The following is a 14,713-nucleotide window of genomic DNA, read 5'->3' as shown; positions in this document are numbered from 1 at the left end:
AGTCTCTGGAAAAAAAGGAATGAGATTTTACTGAACAAAAAGTAGGATCTTTTTCCCCCCTGACCCATTAGTAAGAAAATTTATGGTGGAAGAATTGATATATGGACCTACTGATACATTTTATGAGTGGGGAGTTCTAAGACTGTTTCCATGGCCCGCCTTTTTCTTAAGCTGTGCCTATGATATTTGTGTCTCAGTACATCTTAATGCTTATCTTTTGCACATTAGGAAAGCGATTCACCTTTTTCTTCCCGTTTAGATTGCACTACAGAGGTGCAGGGTCAATTTTTAGAGCAATACTCCAATATTTATTTCCATTGTTTGTAAAGTGGAATTATAGGTAGCAGGGGGGAGAAATAAATGAAGCTAAAAGCATGAGTTGCCACTTGGAAGCACTGTTGTAGACATTGTAATGCATGCTTTATGTCTTTAAAACAAAGTAAGTCATTAAGCATGCAATGCTAAGCGGAATTTTATCTCCTCTATAAATATAAGTGAATCTTTTCAATTTCAAATCCCAGTACAGAGACTTTTTATTGTTGCAATCCAAGTGATGCACACAATTTGTACCATCAGTAACTCTGTTGGTATTTTAATAATGAATACAATTATATGTTGGCAACAAAAATCCAACTACAATAGAGATAGCTTTAAGACCCAAACCAGAGTCTCCAAGAGGCAACTAGAAAAAACAATGATTTACTCTGGATTAGAGCAGGTCAGGAATTTTTTGACAGAAGTTGGTGGTGGTGGTGGTTGAAAAATGCCAATTCATTGAAACCAAAACTTTGCAGGAAAGTCAGTTTTGATTAATTTCTTTGCTCAACATTGTTGAAAAAAGTTTCAATATTGTCAAAGTTCCTGGGACAGGCTCTATCAGGCTTTCTCTGCCCCCTACTGGAGGCATCAGTGCCCTGGAAATTCACTCAGGTTGGGCAACCAACAACTCAGTCCTCCAGAGGCCTAGAAGGGCCAAGAGGAAATACTGGCCAATCACGAACCAGCAGGCCAGTTAAGAAGGCTTCCCTGTGTTTGCTCAGGGGCAGAGCTGGATAAGACTGGGAGGTGCTCCTCAGGGTTAATTCAGGTCCAGGCCAGGGTCTCATGCTAAGTGCTGCAGCTATATGCTTGCATTTTGAAGGGTTTTTTCCTCTTTGTTAAAGGTGCAGACACCAGAATCCCAAGTTATTTTGCTACTTGATTGTTTTAGAGACTGATGTCAAGCTTACAACACCGCAAACAGGCCTGGATTAACTCTCCTGTGGGCCTGAGGCTATTAGATTTTTATGGAGGCCCTGTATACGAGTCTTTTTTCTGGGAGGGAGTTTGGTGGAGGAGGGGGCTGGGGCAGGGGATTGGGGTGCAGGAGCGGGTGTGAGGTCTGGGAGAGAGTTTGGGTGCAGGAGGGGGATTCTGATCTGGGGCAGGGGTGGAGGAGGGGGTGTGAGGTGCAGGCTCCGGCCGGGAGATGCTTACCACAGGTGGCTCCTGGCCGGCGGTGCAGCAGGACTGCTCAGGCAGGCTGCCTGCCATAGTCCTACGCTGCTTCTGGAAGCGTCTGGCTCCTAGCACATCTCTGCGGCCCCTGTAGGGAGGGGGAAAGCATGTCTCCGTGCACTGCCCACCGACCCCGTAGCTCCCATTGGCCAGTTTCCGGCCAAAGGGAGCTGTGTGGATGTTGCTGGGGGCAGGGGCAGCATGCAGATTCGCCTCTCTTCCCCCTCCAGCCCCTCCTTGCCAGGGACTGCAGAGATGTGCTAGCAGCTGGCCGCTTCCCTGAGCAGCGTGGGGCCATGGCACGCAGGCAGCCTGCCTGAGCGTCCCGCTGCGCTGTGGGACTTTTAGCAGCCCAGTGTTGGAGATTGCTGCCTGTGATTTATTTTTGTGGGGCCCCCCTTGAGCTGGAGCCCTGGGCTGCAGCCCCTAAAGCCCCTGCCTTAATCCGGCCCTGACAGCAAAGGCCACCTTACCCCAAGAAGGTGGCCAGAGTTTACAGCCTATGGTGGGGAGTGCCTTCAGTAGCATGCGTGGCCCGGAAGTGGTTGGCGTGTGAGAGGGGATGAGGGCTCTGGCTGGGGGTGCAGGCTCTGGGGTGGGGCTGGGGATGAGGGGTTTGGGTACAGGAGGGGGCTCAGGGCTGGGGCAGGAGGTTGGGGTGTTGGAGGGGGTGCAGGGTGTGGGCTCTTGCAGGGAGTTTGTGTGTGGGAGGGGGCTCAGGGCTGTGCAAAGTGTTGGTGTGCAGGAGAGGGTGAGGGTTGTGGGCTTTCGACAGCACTTAACTCAGGCAGCTCCTGGGAAGCAGTGACTGGTCCCTCTGGCTCCTAGCTGCAGGAGTTTCTAGGGGGCTCTGTGCACCCCCACCCCCATGTAGGCGCCACTCCCGCCTGCAGGCGTGGCCCCACAGCTCCCATTGGCTGTGGTTCCCAGCCAACGGGAGCTGCGGAGGCGGTGCTAGGGACAGTCCCAGTGCATGGAACCCCCCAACCGCCCTTGCACCTAGGAGCCAGAGGGACATGTTGCCACTTCCCGGGAGCCGTGCGGAGCCGGCCTCTGAGGCCAACCAGACTTACTTACAAGGGGAGATAGATTCAATGTTTATAATGGCTCAGCCATTCCCAGTCCTTGTTCAATCCTGAGTTGATTGTTGATAGCGGGTGGGAGGGATAGCTCAGTGGTTTGAGCATTGGCCTGCTAAACCCAGGATTGTGAGCTCAATCCTTGAGGGGGCCACTTAGGAATCTGGGGCAAAATCAGTACTTGGTCCTGCTAGTGAAGGCAGGGGGCTGAACTCAATGACCTTTCAGGGTCTCTTCCAGTTCTAGGAGATAGGTATATCTCCATATATTATTTTGCCAAGGGTCCCTTTTCGACCGGGCGTTCCGGTCGAAAACTGGACGCGTGGCAACCCTAGGTGTTACAGAAACCCTGGCACACCATGGAGATTTCCCAGGGATAGTTCCATCCTTTATATGTCCCCTTTATGACATTGGAATGTCATAAAGTAAACCTAATTTATTCTTCAGATCCCTCCTTGAGACTCACTTCTGTTGTGATGCCTGCAAAACCCAGACTGCTGATTATGCCAAGCCAGGTGATGAGCAGTGACAATTCCTCTTTCCCGCTCCCTCCTTCTTTTCTTGTAATCCCAATTAATGGAGCTAACCAAGCTGGGCCAACCCTTCACCATACTCATTTGCTTGTATGTTGTATCACTCTTCTCTAGCCTTCATCTGTTTGTGTCATTAGAACAGAAGCCCTACACAGCAGGGATTGTCTATCTTCCATGCTTCTACAGCACTCAGCATAACAGGGCGCCAACCACTTGTGTAGCCTTTGAGTTATTCCTAATAGTAATAGTAAAACAGCGGCAGCATAGGCCACAATTTTGCCCTGTGCCTCCCCAACGACTTGCCAAGTGTCCTCAGCTCCCCATGGGGTCAGATTACTGGCAGAGTCAGGTACTATTCAGTGTATGGATAGCACAGTGTGGCCCTGATGGACTATGAATAGAAATAAATGGAAAGTTCTCAGTAAAAATTGCTCCTTCAACAACTGCATGATTGCCTCATTGAGCACAGGGCACAGCTAGAAGCAATCCAAATCCACAGGCATGGAAGAACTGTGTAGCCTACAGTCTTTTGAGGACTTTTCACTGATTGATTGTCATACTTTTCTTAGTGTTCATTAAGAACTATGTACCTTTCATAATCTTTCTAGATGGCCTCTATAAATGGAGATCAATGTTTTCCTGTCTTGTCTCCTTTAGCAGATGAAGGAAAATAATAGCAGTGTCACGGCTTTACTAATGCATCTCAGTCCTGACCTGCAACAGCCTCATCCATATTTTAGTTCTTCGGCTTCTCCTGTGCACAGACTGACGTTGGCATTAAACTTGTGTGATTCTTTTTGTGGTGCCTTTGTGATACACAGAAACATCTACTAAGAAGGAGAAGTCATCGAAACCTATTTTGATTGGACACATCAGCCAATTTTTTTTCTCACACTGAAGAAGAATATGACGAGCTCGACAATCCTGTGCCATCCATCTCTTGATACAAAATGCACATTAGAACACTTGGAGAGGTATTGGTGGGCTAAAGTGTATTTGGATGTAGCGTACTTGGATCTAAAGTCGATCATGTCTACTGACTACGTTGCATATTTCTCAGAAGCATTTTGAATCCTGTCTCTCTGGTACTAGAGTGAATGTCCCCCTTAATCATTTTGTTGAGCAATCACAGATGCAGAAGGCCCACACATAGATTATCCTGAGGTCTTGATCAAGGCTTGATTTAAGATTTTAAGTGGTATGTAAGTGGTGCATAGGGTCTTTTGAAAGCCCTCTATACTATGCTGAATTTCACTCATGAAATTCCCACCTGGTTTTGATAAAAGATCCTAAGATACTCCAATCTCACCCTAACCCCTTTGCAAATCACAACCAAAATGTTTGTTGATAAAATTAGAGTTGATCATAACAGGTTTTTTGTTTGTTTTGTTTTTAGATGAAAAATGGCTTTTCAAAAATGTATGTTAACATTTTTCATTTGGTTGAAATTTTCTGTGGTTGCTTTTGTTTTGTGGCAGTTGAGATGACAGTTGGTGTTTTGTGAGGCATGGTGTCTGGGATTTGCTGGAGTGTTTAATGAGACCAACCAGCTGCTGTAGCTTTATAGAGATTAGCATTTGAAGCACATTTGCCGTGGCATCGAGTGGAAAGGTTGGTGGTCATGCTTAATTGGTGATGGGGCTTGCCCAGGGCTGAGCCCTGGCACCTCTAGGCATCCCAATTCATAGCCCTGGCACCTCTGGTCTTACCGTTTCACTTGTGAAAGTAAAAAATTGCTTGAGCCCTAGCACCTAATTGCTTTGAGCTCCAGAGCTGCTTCCATTCCAAATTAAGCACTGGTTGGTGGTATCACAGTCCTTCAGTGTGGGGTAGTGAGTACACCTGTACCAGAGAGCTCACAACTAGGATTCTGACAATATGTAACAGGGGAATAAACTGACCGATGTGGTGTGTGGAGGAAGGGGGTTCTGGTGTGTTTGTATACATTAGTACAGGGGTCGGCAACCTTTCAGAAGTGGTGTGCCGAGTCCTCATTTATTCACTCTAATTTAAGGTTTCGCGTCCCAGTCATACATTTTAATGTTTTTAGAAGGTCTCTTTCTATAAATCTATAATATGTAACTAAACTATTGTTGTATGTAAAGTAAATAAGATTTTTTTTTCAATGTTTAAGAAGCTTCATTTAAAATTAAATTAAAATGCAGAGCCCACCCGGACCGGTGCCAGGACCTGGGCAGTGTGAGTGCCACTGAAAATCAGCTCACATGCCGCCTTTACCACGTGTGCCATAGGTTGCCTATCCCTGCGTTAGTAACAGTGGTATCGGCCTAATAGCAATTTGTAAGGGAGTGAGCAAGTACATGAGATATGTTGTTGTTCTTCAGATCTGATCAGCTAAATTTAATTCTGTTGACCCTATGTTTTCAAGTTCTGTTGCATAGTCCTGCTGCCAATAATGGAGTACCTACAGTTAAAGAAAACTGATATGTTGGTAATATAATTACGAGAGTCATGAGGTGCCAATTTTCTGTAAATGTAGATGTTTGGTGCCACTGCCAGATGCATTCTTTTTGGACAATTTGTGGAGGTGTTCCAAATCCTGGTCTCATCCTGCTCGTCTAGCCTGAAGTACTTTCTCATGAGCACACTTCCTCAAAGTTGTGACAAATAAAAGGAAAGGCATCAATAAATGGCCAGTTATTCAGCCTGAAATGCCGATCAAATTTGAGGGTGATTATACTCTAAACAAGGATTGTGTAAAGATTTTTTCCCCCCTTAAAATAAATAAAGAAAAATGGGGCTCTATATTGTGTGTCACAATATTCCCATTTAAATAATCTCCATTTCAAATTTCAGGTAAAAGAGGTTTGGTAGGTAGAAAATCACACAAATTTAGCTTGTGGTTCTGAGAGTCAAGCTGGTTTCTTTCCATCCCTCACAATCTCATCAGTAATAGAGGTTCTGTGGGTCAAATTAGGCCACTTTGCCAATTCTTTTTTGTCAATTTCAGTCTTCATTAACACTTGGTGCAACTCCTTTAACATCAGTGGTTTTGGACAGATGGTTACCTGTTGGAATTTAGTAAACAATTCCCTTGATAAGATGAAACGGAACCCAACTTACTTAATCTTTGCTGTGTTGTCTCCTCAGGAGTGAAAAGCTATAACAGGTTATTATTGGTCACTAACGTACGTGTGGTTTTAGAGTAGACCCACACTGAAGTCTGGTAGTGTTGTCTTAGATGCTCTATCCACTTTGCAGGTATTGAGCCCGCTAGTCAAGGAGTACTCATGATCTTCTCAGGAAGGTTACCTAGTACCTCACCAAAATGAAGGTGAAGTGGCACTTATGTGAGGAATAGGAAGGAATTGATATATACTTGTTCATTAGCCCGTTCGTTTATAAGCCGACCCTCCCAAGATGGATAAGTAAAAATAGCAAAAACTGTATGACCCTTTCATAAGCTGACCCTATATTTCAGGGGTTGGAAAACTTTGGCTCCCAGCCCGTCAGGGTAAGCCACTGGTGGGTCGGGACATTTTGTTTACCTGGAGCATTCACAGGCACAGAACCCCTCAGCTCCCAATGGCGAACCGCGGCCACTGAGAGCTGAGGGGCTCCATGCCTGCAGACGCTCCAGGTAAACAAAACGACAATGTATTCGATATTCAATTCAATGATTCCATAGAGTTTAAAATCATCAAATTTTGGTGTAGACCCGTTTATAAGCCAACTCCCGCTCTTTGATGCATCACTTTTTTACCAAAAATATATGGCTTATGAATGACTGTATGTGTATGTATATGTATATTAGGCAAGTTGGGCAGTCTGTAGAGAAGGCTCTTGTGAGAGAAACCAAGTCTAGTGAGATGGTTGGAGCTGAACTTTGTTACCTGAACTTTGTTACCTTATTGTTGATTTCTTAGTTAATAAAGCCAGTTCCTAGGAATTGGGTGAGTTGTTGGATTTTTGCATAGTGTGTGGATTGTATTTGTAGAGTGGGTTGCTCATGCACGTTTTTCCTTTCTAATTTGACTATGACCTTAAAGGAGCTCTTCTGGAAAGACCTGAGACCTCCTATAAGCTAGGTCTTAGAGCCCTAATGGGAAACAGAAAGTATGCTGCAGTGGAATTGGTGGCCAAATAACATGCTAAAGTGGGCCACTCAGCACTCCACTCAGTTTTGTGGAACATAAGCTAGATGTACTTGCTTTTTTGGTCTGGTCAAAAGTGAAAATGAATTTAACACTCATTCTAATCCACAGATTTTTTTTTTAAGGCCAGAGGAAAGAATTATGATCAGCTAGTCTGACCCTCTGGATAATACAGGTGTGATGGGTTAGACTCCCCCCCACATTTGGGATGCAACTTGATGTACTGGGATTTCACTGACCCTGCCGCTCCACCAGGCTGGGCTCCCTCTCCCTGTTTTGCTGAATTAGGCTCTCCAGCTTCTGGAAGCACACATATACAGGTAGGTGTGTAGAATCATGGTGTCTGTAAACAGAAAACTGAGCCAGGAACTTACCCTGCACTCAAGTGCAGCTCCTTTCTGGAAAGTACACCCAAAATAATATTGTCTTGTGCTGTAGAGAAATCTATACAATGTAAGGTCATAAATTTGCCCCCTCCCTCAATGTGGAGGAAGATATGCACAACTTCTTGCCCCCCCCCCCCAGTTATAAATTGCACAAACTGGGTTTAATAATAAACAAAAACAAGTTTAACAACGATAAAAGGCACATTTTAAGTGATTATAAGGGACAGCAAACAGAACAAAGTAGATTACCAAGCAAATAAAACAAAACGCATATTAAGCTTAAGATCTTAAAGAGACTGGTTTCAAGAAATAATTTCTCACCCTAAATGTTGTTTTAGGCAAGTTGCAGATTCCCTTGATGAGATGAAACGGAACCCAACTTACTTAATCTTAATGTAGCTTAGAGTTCCAGTTATTTCTCTTTAGAGAGTAGACTCCTGTCTTAGTCTGGACTCAGCCCTTACATTTCCCACAGCTTAGTTCCTTTGTCTCTTCAGGTACTTTCAGCAGTCTTTCTTGGGCAGGAAGGCAATGGAGAAGAGTCCTGGTAGTTTTACTCCCCAGCCTTAAATAATATTTACATAAGGCAGGAATATTTTAGTGGAAAATTACTAGAAGTCCAAGATGGTGTTTAGTGCCAGGTGACAGGACCACCTGACCTAGTAGTGTCACAGCTACGTCCCAGGACACCTCTCAGGAAGGAGCGAGATTAGTATCTTCAAAGTCTTATTGTTTCTGCCTAATGGCCCATCAAGGCTGATGGCTGTTGTTTGGTGGGTGTTTCCCAAATACACATGCAGTTGTAATTATTACATAGTCAGTATTCCTAACTTTAGATACAGAAATGTACATGCATACGGACTGGATAATCACATCCAGTAAATTATAACCTTTCCGATGATACCTTATAAGACCCATCTTGCATAAAATATATCTCAGTTATGCCATATCCATATCATAAGCATATTTCCATAAAGAATATTGGGTGGTAATGTCACAACAGGCTACAGAACTTCGCCCAATAATTTCTGCATTGAGCCCATAACTTCTATTGAGTTACAGCATATGTTTTAAAAAGACACCCAGTCTTGATTTAAAACCTTCAAGTGATGGAGAATTCACCATGTCCCTAGTTAAGGTGTGCCAATGGCTAATTACCCTCATTGTTGAATTTACGGCTTATTTCAAGTATGAATTTGTCTAGCTTCAGCTTCAAACCATTTGACCTCATTATCCTTTTTTCTGCTAAAAACACTCCATAGGAGGATAATTCCTGACTTGAGTACAAGGCTGTTTTTTTTCTTTATCAGAGTATCGTTCACGGCTAAGTCAAATACCTTACAGAAGTCTAAATATATTATGTCAACACAATTATCTTTATCAAAGAAACTTGTAATCTATTCAAAAAACATCAAGTTTGTTTAACAAAGATCCGTTTTCCGTAAAATCATGTTGATTGGCATTCATTATGCTACCATGTTTTTAATTCTTTACTGACTGAGTCCCATGTAAGCCTTTCCATGATTTTGCCTGAATCTAGGTCAAGCTAACCAGCTTCATAACAAATTAAATGAGGTCATGATCGCTGGCTGATTTGTTGTCACTTGCTACTATTTAATGTTTATGCACTTTGCAAAACCACTATATGAAATGGGGCAACTCAACACGAATGTTGATCATTTTGAGAGAGAAGGCCATGCAGGGAAAGATAATCAGGAATGAGATGAAATGCTGAGAGAGCGGTGTGTGAAATTTGCACAGTGCTTGCTTGAGGCCAGCATTCAGTCCAGTCACTGTCCTGAGCACTGAAATTAATGCGGCGACATTTCAACAATATTGAATAAATCTTGAGACGGATGGCTTGATTCTGCAGTCTTTACACAAGTTCCTGGATCAGGGCCCAGAAGAGGAATGCAAAATGGTATGTGTAAGTCTCCTCTTGATTCTGCAGTGAAGCCAACAGGTGACATTAACATGATCCTTTTTAATCCCATCATCTGTTTTTCTTCTTCGATATTTTTTGCAGAAGATTAGCAAGCGTGATCAAGTGCTTTGCTGCTGGTGAAATGACTAGCTTTCTTCTCAGATTAGGGGTTTCACAAATACAGTTTGCATGCTACATATAATGAATATTTAAACAATCTATCACCTATCTTTCCAGCAACGGGCCAAGTTCTTATCCCAATTATGCTAGTATAAACTGGGAGTAACTTCATTTTGCCAGTGTGATTATTCCTGATTACACCATTGTAACCCAGAGCAGGATTTAACGTTGTGTTTCTGCTAATTACCAGTAATTCTCTATTTGTCTTCCCTTGCGATTAGGGACATTTCATACAACCATTGAGATACATTCAACCAATCAGACAAAGGAGGTTGCAGGGGGGGAGGGGATGCACTCGCATGCCTATGCACTTTAAATGAATTCATGTGCTCTTAACTTGAACATAAAGTTCTCTGTCTGCAAACTTTTGGTTTACGTTTGTGTCTGACTCTTGTGTGCATATGCATGGGAGGAAATCTGTCCTGTGTGTGTGTGAAAGAGCTGGCCATGCCTTTGGGAGACCCAAGAATGGCTCTTTCCTTGTGCCCTCAGGTACAAATTAGCCAATAGGGGGAAGGAGGGAATGAGCCCTAGAGCTGTGCTGCCAAGAGCGGGTAGCTTCACCCTACAAAAGGGCAAGTGGCTCACGCCCCCGGGTATTAGAGAGCTCAGGTAGGGATTCTAATCACAACAGTTCCTGCCATGCACTGTTCTGCCCCAAACGCTGATCCGTAGCTTAATGTCACAAAAAGGCACCCATTGACATCAGTCCGCTTTGTGTCAGGCCCTGAATTGCCAATATGGCTGAATTAATGTTACTGCGAAATTATTGGGGTTTTTTGTGTGTCTTGAGTTTTGTAACCTCAATGTGGCATTAATCTCCCCCACCCGATAATTATATTTGTACAAGGGACGGGACTTGCGGAGTCCGAGAGCTTGCTAACCTGCAGGACTTCTCCTGTAATTTAAACCCGTGTTTCCTGGGTGATTCCATTAAAATTAATGGTTTTATACCCCTAATGAAAGCCTGTGCTGTAGTCATGGACTTGTGTGTAACAGCCAGTAATGAGAAAATTTGCTTTGACTAACTTCATCCTCATTCAAACACTGTGGGCTCAGAAGTTCAGTTGCCGCATATCAGGTTATCAGGGTCAAGTTCGGCTCAGAAGAGATGGTGAGGAAAGGAGCTGAGGGAGGAAAAGGAAATAGATGCAGTAGATAATGTATAGCCCACCCATTTGGGCTAGCCTAATTCCTTGGGATGGGAGGAAGTATTCTAGCCTTACTCCATAGTATAGTATCAGAGGGGTAGCTGTTTTAGTCTGTATCGACAAAAACAACAAAGAGTCCGGTGGCACCTTAAAGACTAACAGATTTATTTGGGCATAAGCTTTCGTGGATAAAAGACCACTTATTCTGATGCATGGAGTGAAAATTACAGATACAGGGATAAATATACTTGCACATGAAGAGAAGGGAGTTACCTTACAAGTGGAGAACAAGTGCTGACAAGGCCAATTCAGTCAGGGTGGATGTGGTCCACTCCCGATAATTGATGAGGAGGTGTCAATACCATGGGATAGAAAATTGCTTTTGTAGTGAGCCAGCCACTCCCAGTCCCTATTCAAGCCCAAATTGATGGTGTTAAGTTTGCAAATGAATTGTAGTTCTGCAGTTTCTCTTTGAAGTCTGTTTTTGAAGTTTTTTTTATTGCAGGACAGCTACTTTTAAATCTGTTATTGAATGTCCAGGGAGATTGAAGTGTTCTCCTACTGGCTTTTGTATGTTCCCATCCTTGATGTCTGATTTATGTCCATTTATTCTTTTACAGAGAGACTGTCTGGTTTGGCCAGTGTACATGGCAGAGGGGCATTGCTGGCACATGATGGCATATTATCACATTAGTAGATGTGCAGGTGAATGAGCCCCTGATGGTGTGGCTGATATGGTTGGGTCCTATGATGGTGTCGCTGTAGTAGATATGGGGACAGAGTTGGCAACAGGGTTTGTTACGGGGATTGGTTCCTGGGTTGATGTTTCTGTGGTGTGGTGTGTAGTTGCTGGTGAGTATTTGCTTCAGGTTGGGGGCTGTCTGTAAGTGAGGACTGGCCTGTCTTCCAAGGTCTGTGAGAGTAAGAGGTTTTTACTCACGAAAGCTCATGCCCAAATAAATCTGTTAGTCTTTAAGGTGCCACCAGACTCCTTGTTGTTTTTCCAGGATAGGTTGTAGATAGTTGATGATGTGCTGGAGAGGTTTTAGCTGGGGACTGTAAGTGATGGCCAGTGGTGTTCTGTTAGTATAGTATAGGATTTTCTTTAAGTACAATCTATCTTCCTCCCCCTGCTGTTGTGAGTCCCTCTGTTGTATGTATGTAATTTTCCTCTGCTTAGCATGGAGGTGAGATGCTGTCACTTCCACTCCCACATTCCATATGTGTGTTTAAGGGTCTTTCACTAATGAAGAAACCAAGCACTATCTGGTCTGTGTAGACTCAGGGCTTGGTGGGGGACATTGCTACAGTCTTTTACAGGAACTGTTGAATTTTACAACACAATGAGTGTGGGGAAGATCTGTTTGTCTTTCAGTTATGGATGGACCGAAACAATCTTAAAATTCCACCAAGTATTTCCATGTACTCTACAATAGCTCAACCAAAGCTGAAGGTGTTTCCTCGCGACTTTCCCCACCACCCAATGAATTGCCTCTGGGCTTGATATATCTTTAGTATCCAACAAACCTTATCAGTGTTTTACTAGAAAGGTGGTTCTTCCCTAGGCAAACCAGCACTCTTCCTCCCTCACTGGCTTCTAGTCACCCAAAGCACAGTAGGTACAGCAGCTCAAATTTTCAGAAGTTGTCTAATTTTGGTGGTCCCAACTTGAGGCACATAAGGCCTGGGTTTCAGAGGTGCTGAGAAATTGCAGCTTCTATTGACTCCAGTTAGAGTTGTGGCATAGTCAACACTTCTGGAAATCAGTCTCCAATTGGGACCACCAAAACTATAGGGCAATCATGACCGTTAAAAACTGGGTGTTTGGCTGCCTCTATTAATTTGCTAACTTAAGTAACTGCTCGTTCAGATTTCCTTGTAGAACCCTCTCTGATGATCAGTTAATCACACTGATCTGCTCAGAATGTCAGCTCAATAAATAGTTAACACTTTGTTAAAGACCATTTAGGTTTGTGTGTGTTGTTTTTTTTTTTTCCAAAAAGTCCAACTGAGCAAAGTTCTTCCTACTTTTTATCTGACATCCTGTTTATTTCTCTTTTGTTTTATAGATAATTGCGATGATGCACTAGTATCCTCATTGCCTCTGACCGCCTTTGACAGCTCCTCAGAGCTCTTCAGCGTTCACAATCCCAGCTTCGCCAAGCTCAACAGACGGGATGGTAAGGTCACTGGGTGAAATGCCCATGACAGTTTTTACTACAGCTTTTGTGAATAATTCATTTGGGTAGAAGCTTGTGGAGTATTTAGCGCCTGCCTGCCTGGACTCATCTCTTACAATCTGAGGTGCATTGTTAGTTGAAAATAGCTCATTAATGTTTGGGGAAAGCCCCAAATGCAGTGGAAATTTACTGCTGATGCTTAAGGCCTCTCAAGTGGAAGTTCAGGTAAACTCCATTAGTTTCTTTTGCTTTCTACTATAGGTCCTGTAGTCCCAGGACAAAGTAGCCTGTTAAATCTGCTGCACTGTTCCCAAATTTAGTTCTCCAGTAGCAATCCGCTTTCTTTCTTTCTTTCTTTCTTTCTTTGTATTGTCATTGCACGTAGGAACCCTAGTCATGGGTCAGGACCCCAGTCAATTAGGCTTAGAAGCGCCATTGGAAATTCCAGTGGAGAAGAATAGATTCACAGCTCTTTGCCCTGCAGAGGTGACCTTCTCTTCAGGTCTCCACCCTGAAGCATGGATTGGGAAGTGAGGATTGTCCTGAGGTATGGCTAGTGGGTTTAAACACAGTGGGAATCCATAAGGACCAAACTCCATGTTACTAGGGAGAAGCAGGCTACCTCTGTGACTAACCCTAAACCCTAATCTTCTGCAGTTCTCCAGATTTGTATTTGCTATATGGGTTAGCACTACCCTGAGTCACATTCTGTGGTGTGGCTTCCCCCCTACTGGCTACTGTCCTTAGACTAAAGCCCCTTGACTTGGTCTTGGTTCCAATTTTCAGGGGGTAGTCTTATAAGAAAGGAGACCTTTATGGAAAAGAAATAAGGTTCATTTTTCTTTCTGAAAAATAGCAAGCCGGAGATTTCTGTCCTATACCAAACCATGTTTATCTGGCTCTCTTCAGAGTAGCTTTACAAGGACGCCTACTTGGATGCTACTGTACTAGCTGCCATAAAAGGTTTTAGCAGTATATACAGATGTTCAGAGATTGGAGAGGTATTAAATGGAAGTGAAATGTCTCAACTTTGACTCAGTGAGAGTGTCTCTCAATAAATAGCTGGAAAGGAAGTTGTGTGGCAGTTGCCCAACGTACACAAGGTTGAAGAATCCACTCAGCAAAAAGCCAGACGTCAATCTGGCAAGGAACCTTGAGTGTTGGGTCTTGTTTCCCTACTGTCTAGCCTCTCTGAGCACAGCATTGACCTTTCAGGCTCCCCAGTACTTAAACACACCCCTCTGCCAACCCCTATCCCCCCCAAAAAACTAAACAAAAAACATGTGACGATTCTGGTTTAAAGTTTTCCATCAGGGACATGCAGTAGCTGTGAGGCAGTACGGACACACACACACTTTGTTCAGTCTATGATTTTATGCTCTTTTACTTACAAAACAATAAAACATCCTAAACACAATGTCCCTTGCTAGGTCCTCCTTCCCTTGGGGAGTCATTTCCGTTGCATCAGGTGAGCAGGCAGGGTCCTCCACCACCCTGTCTACACTGCCCCTTCCGCACCCTCTCTCATCTTAATCTGGTGCAAAATGGCTCTCTCACCAGCTCCTCCTGGGAGTCCTTTTATAGACTCTTGCTGGGGTCACCTGTTCTTTTGTTCTGCCTTATGTTTTAGTTATGTTCCTGAAAAATGCTACTTTAAGCGAATCCAAT

The 14,713-nt window shown here is 43.8% G+C and overlaps 1 protein-coding gene across 5 annotated transcripts in view; it reads left to right on the top strand.

Annotated features, from left to right (window-relative positions):
- The window catches only part of CNTNAP5 (contactin associated protein family member 5), a 413,059-nt gene that overhangs the window by 97,526 nt on the left and 300,820 nt on the right, over positions 1 to 14,713 (top strand). For all 5 annotated transcript variants that reach the window (XM_005279758.5, XM_042843050.2, XM_008167765.4 and 2 more), the window contains exon 2: positions 12,935 to 13,045. In XM_005279758.5, the coding sequence (XP_005279815.2) occupies positions 12,935 to 13,045 (111 nt within the window). The remainder of the gene's footprint in view (positions 1 to 12,934; positions 13,046 to 14,713) is intronic.

The sequence above is a fragment of the Chrysemys picta genome, chromosome 11 (assembly GCF_011386835.1).
Source record: "Chrysemys picta bellii isolate R12L10 chromosome 11, ASM1138683v2, whole genome shotgun sequence".
NCBI lineage: Eukaryota > Metazoa > Chordata > Testudines > Emydidae > Chrysemys > Chrysemys picta.
This window is presented reverse-complemented; position numbering and strand designations above follow the sequence as displayed.